The 11107-nt window shown below is 32.4% G+C and overlaps 1 protein-coding gene across 1 annotated transcript; it reads left to right on the forward strand.

Annotated features, from left to right (window-relative positions):
• The first annotated feature begins 2475 nt into the window (after positions 1-2475).
• Positions 2476-4615, forward strand: LOC149226088 (putative aquaporin PIP2-8). The gene is made up of 4 exons (XM_089377406.1): positions 2476-2951; positions 3065-3360; positions 3455-3595; positions 4011-4615. The coding sequence occupies exons 1-4, from the start codon at positions 2663-2665 to the stop codon at positions 4128-4130; spliced, it is 846 nt and encodes a 281-aa protein (XP_089233532.1). The 5' UTR covers positions 2476-2662; the 3' UTR covers positions 4131-4615.
• Positions 4616-11107: the final 6492 nt, after the last annotated feature.

Genomic DNA, 11107 nt, shown 5'->3' on the forward strand with positions numbered 1-11107 from the left:
GGTCAACAAACTCGGTCGGGGTGAGGCTACTTGCATTTTGATAACTATGTACTCTCCCTTTGATTAATGAATAGATCGTTGACTTACAAAAGAAAAAAAAATATATGTTTACAAAATTTTTATTTTAATTTATATGGTAAAATAGATCTTAATTTATTGTTACAACTTATATCTTACATATTTTAATGCGATAAAATGTTTTTTTTTTTCTAGTTTAAGACTAACCTAAGTACCCACGGGGGATTTGAACCGGTGACCTATCGCAAGGAGTGCCTTAACAGCGCACCCATTCACCGTCAATCCAAAGCCCCATGGACAATGTGATAAAATGTTTAGATATATCTCAAAATTAATTATAATCTTGATGTTTTTAGAGTTATTTAAAAAAATGTTATAAAATTATATTGAAATAAAATATTTGTAAAATATTTTGATTCTGAAAGAAGAGATGGTTTTTGGGCATGTGGTATTGACAACTATGGTATTGACCCATTGTATTGTAACAAAGCCTATTAACAAGTTAATAATATCTATGATAAAATGGGAGTGAATGTTCATGGTTAAAAATATTGTTATATTGTAAGTATCAAAGTGTTTATGAGCTTGTTAATTAAATTTAAATATGGTTACAAAATCTTTATTTTAGTTTATAAGTTAAAAATGATCTTAACTTATAGCTACTACTTATATTTTTAATGTGATGTATATATTATGATTTTCTTTTATCTAAAAAGTTATTCGTAATTTTTATTAATAAAAACAAAATTACAATATAACAAATTGAATTCTATTATTTTTATTACTTTTAATTTTTTATGTACAATACAACATCTCCCCCATCCTAGGCTCAAAAATACTTTTAATTTTTTATTATTATTTAATGGAGCCTACATATAAATGCTTACAAATCCTTTACATCTTATAAATTGAACTTATTAATATTAATATAAAGTCAACATATTGAACTAACATATAAAAATGTTTGACCAACTTTCTTATATTACACCTACACATCTACCCTATACAAGGTTGTAGAGTGCCTCTCAACCCAAAAATGATTAATGTACCTAGAACTCCAATAGAAGGGAAAATTCCCTTTGTTAACTAGTGGTAGCTTTTGAATAAAACTCTATAAAAATTCTATTCTATAATGATTAAATTTTCATCATCCACCTAATAATGATTAAAAATCAAATTAAAACTATACGCTTAATTCTAAAATAGTCACCTTCACAATATAATTAATTGATTTTAAAAAATGATTAAGGTACATATAGCTTCAATAGAAGGAAAAAATTATTTGTTAATTAGTGGTCATTTTTGAATAAAATTTTACAAAAGATTCTATTCTATAGGATCTGCGCTTAATAATTATTAAAAATTAAAAAAAAATTATAAGCTTAATTCCAAATAATCTTCATGACATAATTAATTGATTTTAAAAAATGATTAATGTACATAAAGTTCTAATAGAATGGAAAAAATTATTTGTTAATTAGTGGTCACTTTTGAATAAAACTCTACTCTATAATGAATAAATCCTCACTGTCCACCTAAAAATCATTAAAAATTAAAGTAAAATTATAAGCTTAATACCAAAATAGCTTTTTTCACGACATAATTAATTGATTTTAAAAATGATTAATCTATTTAGAGCCCCAATTAAAGGATTTTTTTTTTATTAACTAATTGTCTTTTTTGAATAAAAAATTACAAAACTCTATTATATAGTGATTAAATCCTCACAATCCACCTAATAATTATTAAAAATCAAATTAAAATTATAAACTTGATTAAATCCTCACAATCCACCTAATAATTATTAAAAATTAAATTAAAATTATAAACTTAATTCCAAAATAAACTGACCTAATTAATTAATTAATTAAAAAAATAATTAATATACTTAAAGCTCCCGCGAAAAAATCATTTTTAACTTATGATCACTTTTAAATAAAACTTTACAATAACTCTGAGTTTTTGCAGTGATTAAATGCTCACGGTCCCCTAACCATTATTTAAAATAAAAATAAAATTATAAACTTAATTCCAAAATAACCAACTTTACAACATTAATTAATAATAAATAGATATACCTAAAGTTCGCAACATTAATTAATTGATTTTAAAACATAATTAATGTACAACATTAATTAATTGATTTTAAAACGTAATTAATATACAACATTAATTAATTGATTTTAAAACATAATTAATATAGAGTTATTAAAGAAAAGTTCCTCTGTTATCCGGTGGTCGCTTTTGAATAAAACTCTTAGAAACCGATGTACCAACCTCACAAAAGAAGCCCTTGCTGGGTATAAATTTCGATCTTTTTAATGGATATGTAAAATCCTCTTAGCAAACGCAGTGAAAACTCCATGAACGTTTTGGATGGGCCCCATCAGAAGAAGGCGGTTTTGGGCGGCAGGACTCGAAGCTTTTGTCGTCATCCATGCAATTAAGCTCTGATCCACCCCATAAATATAACTCAAAGGTCCATCACATTCCATGCTCATCAAGCCCATTCATCCATTCGTTGCCTCTGCAACAACATCCGAGTTCTCTGTTTCTCCTCTCCCACGCAATTCTGAGCCTTTGTTCCACAAACCCAGAAGAAGTCGAGTTCATTAGTAGTAGCAAAAGTTCAGTACCGGCAGTCATGACAAAGGAAGACAAGGAATTGGAGCAGCAGGGGTTTACCTCTAAGGACTACACAGACCCACCTCCTGCCGCTTTTTTTGATACTAGTGAATTCAAGCTCTGGTCATTTTACAGGGCTCTGATAGCAGAATTCATTGCTACATTGTTGTTTCTCTATATTACCATTGCTACTGTGATTGGGCACTCCAGGAACTCAACAAACTGTGGGAGTGTTGGGGTGTTGGGTATTGCCTGGTCATTTGGGGGCATGATTTTCGTTTTGGTTTACTGTACTGCTGGTATTTCAGGTTAGTAATCCTTCCAGGATGGTGATCCATTCTATATGTAATGTTAGTCCAGCAGCACAGGGTCACTGTTATGGTTTAGATTTCTGAATTTCTTGTTTTGTTTGGTGTTGCAGGAGGGCATATCAATCCTGCTGTCACTTTTGGACTGTTTTTAGCTAGGAAGGTTTCCTTGCCAAGGGCTGTTCTGTATATGATAGCTCAGTGTTTGGGGGCCATTTGTGGGACTGGATTGGTGAAGGCCTTCCAAAAGAGTTTCTATGAAAGCAATGGGGGTGGAGCTAACTTTGTGCATCCCGGATACACCAAGGGTGTGGGTTTGGCTGCTGAAATCATCGGCACCTTTGTGCTGGTTTACACTGTTTTCTCTGCAACCGACCCCAAGCGCAGTGCTCGAGACTCCCATGTTCCTGTATGTTTAAATATAAATATATATGGTAGTTTTGTATTTGCATAGGGCCTTGCCTAAGGGCAGGAATTTTATTAGACTTGCTTTGGGTGTGTAGGTCTTGGCTCCTTTGCCTATTGGTTTTGCTGTTTTCATGGTACATTTGGCCACCATTCCCATCACTGGGACAGGCATCAACCCTGCAAGGAGCTTCGGAGCAGCAGTGATTTATGGCCACAAACAAACTTGGAATGACCAAGTAAGTATTTATCTACATTTTTTAAAACTTGTTGGGGTTTTCTGATAGTTTCTTATCAGTGTCTTTTGTAGCTCAGGTTTTGACCTATATATATTGTGCTTGTACACTGCAAGTGTAGAATAAGAGAAGAGAGGGATCTAAGTCACCATATTGGGGTTTGTGGGTTTTTCAGAAGTCTACAACTTGTCTTTTCTTTTGGTTAAAATTAATATGGTGGATGTAGTGGGCATGTGTTTGTGGTTAAGGATAAAATTGTGAATTCAGTAATCGAGATTGTAGTGCTTGCAATTTGTGAAGCTTCTGTTGATTAGTACCAGCTGGTCTGCTTTAGTATGAACATAAGGATTATTCAGCAGAACTACTTTTTGCTAAATCTGATACACGAACCTCACGAGTATGGCTATTGTCTGTGCAGTGGATTTTCTGGGTAGGTCCTTTTATTGGAGCTGCATTAGCTGCTGCATACCACCAATATATTCTGAGGGCAGCAGCTATCAAGGCCTTGGGATCGTTCCGAAGCAACCCCCATGTGTAATTAGGAGACAGTGGCTGCAGGTAGGAGTTGTCAGTGTCTCAAGTCTGTAGGTATGCAATAAAAGAATAATAGCTATGGACAATTTATCTCTAGCACTGGATGACACCAAGTAGCAACAGTGAGGAGAATTGTTTGTGGAAGATAGCTTCTTCTCTCAGACCCTTGATTTGGGGGAAGTATTACTGAGTACAAAGGGCAGAGAGGGTGATGGATGGTTTGTTCGTTTGGATTGAATCCAGTGTTGCTGCAGCAGCAGTAAGAATGGTTGTAATTTATGTAGACATTATGCATGATTGTACTCAGAAGTAGTACCTCCTCTCCATAGAATTGTTCATAATTTCTTCTTCCTCTGCTCTGTTTGGTAATCAGAGGACTTAGTACACTGGTTTGTAAGTATAGTGTTTGTGTGTCCTCTTCTTCTGTAAACATGATTTTGTGGGCAGTTGCGTATAACATCCATTTGGAATTAAAAATTTTCTTCTCCAGCTTTTGCATGTTATGAACATCTCAAATCATAGTGTGGTCTATGGACTATTTTGCAAGATAGTAATACTTATTTATCCCTGGTCAATACTATTTGTAATCATAGGAGTATTAAGAAGCTCAGAACACATGAAAGTATTCCTATCATCGCATTTATTTATTAAGTGGCACCACTAGTTACAATTACAAGTCTTTTGCACAGCTAGTTGCAATTGCAAAAGTTTCTGCACTTCTGTACAGCTAGTTGCAACTGCAACAGTTTTCTCCACTACAGTTGCAACTCCAGCAGTCTTCAGTAGATAAGAAGATAAGAGCAAGGTAGAAAGCAGACACCCAGGCATGAAAATTCTATTTTAATAAGATCACAGGACCACCTGAGACTCAAACCATAATGTTAAAATTTTTAAATCTGTGTGCACAGGAAATGGGCTGTTAATAAATTTGCAAAATATGAGCTGGAAATACAGCAGCTCACTTCATGATGATACAGGCAACAAGTAGTGGAAGCAATTCTTTTCACATGGTGTCAGGGTGGGGACACTGACCACTTTGATATATTTGAGTGTATTAACTCACTTATCCATGAAGGAAAAAATAATGGGCATTCCACTTCAAGATACGCATCATATTCCTACACTGATTGGACATGTTTGGATGGTGGAAATTTGTTATAATTTTAAATAAATGCAATGCTAAAAAGTAGGGAATTATAATATTAAATATATAGATTCCTCACATACCTGATTGGTACCCAATGAACGTATGACTTTTTATTTTGTTTTCATTTGCCCACACTCTTGCTCTGAAATGTGTTCGCTGGCATCATAATGAAGGCTTTAATTATTTTGAAGTGCAATGGAAGGCATAGGCATCATCCTCTAGCATAATGACACGTGTACTCTGTTGCCACAATAATTTATTTTCATGATTATCCTCAATGTATTCCATGCTTTAAATACACGAACGCTGACTTACCAATTTCAGGCTTAACCAAAATAAATATATATATATATATATAAACTCCATGTCGAAGTCTTGGAAGTTACACTACTTTCACTTTCATCTGGTATCAATCAGGAGTGCTTTTCCCTTCTGGTTTTATTTTTTTCTCTTAGTTTAATATTTCTTAAAGGTTTAATATTTCTCAAAGTTTTCAGAGAAGGTTGGATTTCTTTAAAAATTTTAAACTTTTAATTACATCAAATATGTAAAGGCTTAACCAAAAAACACACATATATACACACTAGGAGTGCTTAAAATCCTAGCATTTCCCTCCTAGTTTTTTTTCCCTCTTAGTTTAATATTTCTTAAATGTTCAATATTTCTCAAAGTTTCAATAGAAAGTTGAATTTATTCAAAAACTTTTTACTCTTAACTATCTATATTAAAATTTCCTAATTTTGTCAACGATAGATAATACTTTTATCCCAATTTGATAGATTATTTTATATTATATCATATTAATTAATTAAGTTTATAGTGGTTAAGAGATGTAATAATATATACGCTTCATAATAGTATGATAATTTTTTAATAATATTTTATTATAATCTTTTAATTAATTTTTTTCATTTTTATTTTATTTAAAATAAGTTATAAAATATAAAAATAAAATATTATATATTATTTAATATTAAAAATAAAAATAATTTAATGAATATAAAGAAAAATTTATGTTTATGAATATAAATTTTTATATTACTTGATTAATTTAGGTTTATAATTATTTCATGTTAGTGACGTTTTAATAACTAATTTTTCTAAACAAACATAAAACATTATATTTAAAATTCACTGTATATCAATACATTGTATAATGTGAGTAAGATTCAAGTAGCTAATTCTCCCAAAATGCTTCATATACAAAAGAAACTTAAATCTTTATTTTAAAAATTTACCATTTGTACCAACGTTATTTCGTTGAACTAACCTATGTTATATAAAATTATTTCAATCAAAATTATTTTTTCTTTTGTAATCTATGTTTTTGATTTTGTTAATGAACTAAAAATAGCATTGTACAAAACATGCTTAATTATTGGTCTACATGTAGGGAAATTTAACCAACAACAAAAAAGTAGACCATCTATACATAATGTTTGAAATAAAAATGTCTAGATAATCAACATTTACACGAGTATGATTATGATTCCATAACATTTCAAAACAAAAAGGCCTAGAAAAAACACACCGAAATATTATATAACTATGCATGCTAACTATTAACCAATGGTATAAAAATCAACACCAAGAGAGAGTTGCTAGTTCTCATGGGCATCATCATCCTTGGTAGGAGCTTGAGAGGAAGAAGAGGAAAGATTGGAGTTGATTTTTCCTTGTGTTGGAGTGTGAATTTAGTGAACTCTAACAAAAATTCCATCCTAGCTTCATCCATGTCCTGCAAAATTTTACCCACCATTGCCTTGACATGCCAGTAAAATTCCATAGTATTCCAATAGTTTGTGCAAAATTTTACACACCATTGCCTTGACATGCCAGTAAAATTCCATAGTATTCCAATACTTGGTGTCTTTGGCTCTTGAATTTCCTATGTTTAAAATCTAGTTTCCAATATCCTCATCTATGTCCCAATCATGCATAGAGTTCTTGCAAATTCAAAGTTCAGATTTGGCAGTGACAATTTGTTCCTTGATATGTGGGACATCTGCTCCCAGTAAACACCTACAACCTCCTAAGCTGGTTGTTGGATTCAAGGGCCATATGGTCCCTTGCTCCTTTATTGACTCTTCTTGCCTATTCTCGCTCTAAGCATAGAAGATTGGTGAGCACAAACTGAAATGGAAGATTAATTTGAAAATGAGAGAAATAAGAATGAACTTTAGGAAAACCTTGGAGACTAACAAGTGCATGCTCCAAAGCAATGGGCTGTATTAACATCATCTTGGCTCATGATCAGGAGGAGTGGTACCCAATCATTCCTTGATAAGACTAGTTGATGTACTCACTGTGTGTGCAAATACAATGCAACCATGTTGTCAATAACAAGAAGGTTTCTTATCCGCATGCCTTGAATGGCACCTTCCATATTTGGTCATTATGGCACATAAACATTGTATTTAGCCACCCCATCTCTCGCATGTAGTTAGGATTATGGCATACTACCACCTGTGGTTGTGAATGGAACCACAGATATAATGGTTCATTCGATGGTGGTGTTGCAGGCCCGAATTTTCAGGATGTATGTGTCCCTATAACCCTGCTTGGGGATATTTCAATCGAGATTATACTTAATAATGAAATGTATAGAAAAATGAATGGGTCAAGATAAAAATTAACCTAGTTAACTTGAGCAAGGTTGTTGTATTCACCAAACTACCTAAGGTAATGAAGTAGGCTAGGCATTTGACTTACAAACTTAATGAAGAAACCTTAAGGAGATGGGACTTTCTATATTGTTTACAGATAAACATTAACAAATGAAGGTTTATGCATGACAAGGGTTCATTACTAAATTTACAACATAAACTAAGAAAGGAAAATGGGTAAGGAAAAGGAGAGAGAATCTAATGAAGAAACCCTAAGGATATAGGCCTTTCTAAATTGTTTATAGATAAACATTAACAAATGAAGGTTTATGCATGATAAGGGTTCATTACTCAATTTACAACATAAACTAGGAAAGGAAAACGGGTAAGGAAAAAGAGAGAGACTCTAAATTAATTAAATTAGATATTCTTGATATTATTTTGATAATTTTGCTTACTGATTATGAGAAAGTGAATTAGATTTGTCAAATTTAAAATGGGCTAATTAATATGAGTGTAGATTCATTAATTCTAGATTTATCATGTATTGAAGGGGATCAAATCCCTCGAGGTGCTATGTGTGTGTGTGTGTGTGTTTGTGTATTATGTTAATGTTGGTTCTCTACACCCCCAATACATGCATATATTCCATGTGTAAACTTAATGTTGAGTATAGAGGAGTTACATCTCTCCCATATACTTGATGTGGAAAGCACATATCCATGCAATAACTTTTTTATTTTTATTTTCAAGTACTATATATATATATATATATATATATATATGCTAGGAGGAATGTTTATTATCCTCCCCATCTAGATTCAATTCCCAAAAGTGACATGTTGAGCTCAAATCAAGCATGTTGTCGTAATGGTTCATTGATATTTAAATACATTTTTGTATCATTTTGTCAAGAGACACTTTCTACAACCCAAAATGATGGAGATGTGTAATTTATTCAATGTTCAACGTGGACTTCACTAGTAGCATTTCTATTAGTATGCTAAAGGTGGGAGTGATTTGCATTACATATTGATATCAAACAACAAGAATAAATTGGAAATAGAAATATGAGAAACGAGTATACCAAAATTCTTGAGATACTAAAAGAAAAATAAAATGAATGTGATTTGAATATGATTAGAATGAACACACACACATTGTTACATGCAAATATATAATCAACACATATTACGAAAGGAAATTATAGACATATCTTATAAACTTTAGTTCTAATTTTTGAAGCAATTACATGCGATATAACAACTTTTCTGTATTTTTTTTTCAATGTGAATATTTGTTACACTATCCCTTTTCTAATTCCCAAGTTTTGTAAATGTAATTAAAGGGTGATGATGTTAGAGGGCTAGCATGGATGTCTTGCCAGGATTGTTTGATGTAAATATCCTAATTAATTAAATTATAAGTTGTTGAAGCTAAAGAATAAGGCCTAGCTTATATGGATCCCAATGTTTGAAAGGAAAAATTGCTTAAGGAATTTAATAAGGGAGATTGGGAAGTTTCCTATATTTCTTGAATATAATATTTTTGATCCTTGATGTTCTAATTCAACCACCTAACTTCCAAGCATTTATGAGAGAGATACGGGAGGAGGTATTGGACAACCCCAAGCACGGGTTGCGTACCATGCAGAAGGTCTTGGGAGGGGGGGGCGGTGGAGCTCCTACTTATAATACATGAGGCAACACTAGGAAGAGAAAGACGACCATTATGATGATGGAGGAGGTTGTGTGTGCATGTGATTTGTAGCGATTTGAGATATAGATATTATGTGAAAAAGGAACCCATAATCCCATTGTGAATGCAGTGATCTGTAAACCTGTGTGGGTTAGGGATTGCAAGGGAGGAGAGATAATTACTTGAAAAGGGGGAGACAAAGTAGTCTTATAAATTACGTTCAACCTATGAGGGATCCCCTATTTTGAATTGTGATTGGAAACTAGTGAGGAAGCCCTCAGTCTAAGACAGGAAGACCAAAAGTAATTTGATTGTCTAGTTGTATTGTGCATAAGAAGCATTGAATAGAGGGAGGAATACCGAGGGACCATAGGAAGTGGCGAAGGATCTTATTTTGTGTTGTGCATGTTATACTCCTATACCAATAGGTGTCATATTTCATGATTGACTTGATGAGATTTATAATATGTTCATCCCTTTCCTTGTTGCAAAGGTTTTCCATATTATCAAAAAATAAAAAAATGTAAAAAATGTAAAGAGGGTATACCCTAAAAGAAAAATCAAAGGGTAAAAAAAAGAATAAAATGGTCAAAAAAGTGAAAGAAATGAACCCCAAACAAAAATAGACCAGGAAAGTGTGCAAGTCCAAAATGCCACTACCTTTTCATTTTCTGTAATAAGCATTGTGTGCAGCTTGTTAATTTATGCCATAATTGATGAATGGCCGAACAACTTAATCTTGGCCAGTTCATATTTGAATTTCATGTTTTAGATATAGAGAATAAAAATCTGACCAAACTGTTTAATCTTGGCAGATAAGTAGATAGGTAGAGAAGCAAAGGAGTTCAACAGTTAAATCTGAGCCCTTGGATGTTATAAGGGCAAACTTAGGTAGGCTTACCATGAAAAGAAAAGAAAAGTTGATGAGGGTTTGCTAGTCTAAGTACACCTAAAGAAAGAAAGAAAAAATGCTAGGCCAAGTAGGCAGGGTAGGTAGGTTGGCGTTGCATAATGATACTTGTGATAGATCATGTCTCTAAATGTGTTAATCCTTATCTTTATCGCAAGTGCTAGACAAACATTATACTTGATGCCGCTCAAGCAAGACAAGGTTGAATAACTAACTCTCCTTCATATTTTTCCCTAATCATTCAGTAATTCCCCCTAAATATTAAGATATGTTCTTAATATCACTCATAAACCACTCATTCCGTTTCATAAAGATTGCCTAAGTAAAACCCTATTTTACTTAGGAAAATGGCAAGCATTTCTCATATAAACCCCTTTTTCCCTTTAGCCTAAGTTTTAATGTAAAATTTCAAACATTGGCTTAGCGCTTTCATTTCATAAATTCATATTAATTTTTAACTTTTATTATTTTATAAATGCCAAAAAACATTACCCATCCCGTAATATGTGAATATATTAAAAAACCCCAAATATTATGTATTCCCGCCCCTGGTCGAATACGACTATACAAACTGTTTCAATAAGAATTAACGATTTCATTTGAAATTCATTAAAAACCTT

The sequence above is a fragment of the Pinus tabuliformis genome, chromosome J, assembly GCF_031772625.1.
Source record: "Pinus tabuliformis cultivar Carrire ecotype Pingquan chromosome J, CPIR1, whole genome shotgun sequence".
Lineage (NCBI taxonomy): Eukaryota > Viridiplantae > Streptophyta > Pinopsida > Pinales > Pinaceae > Pinus > Pinus tabuliformis.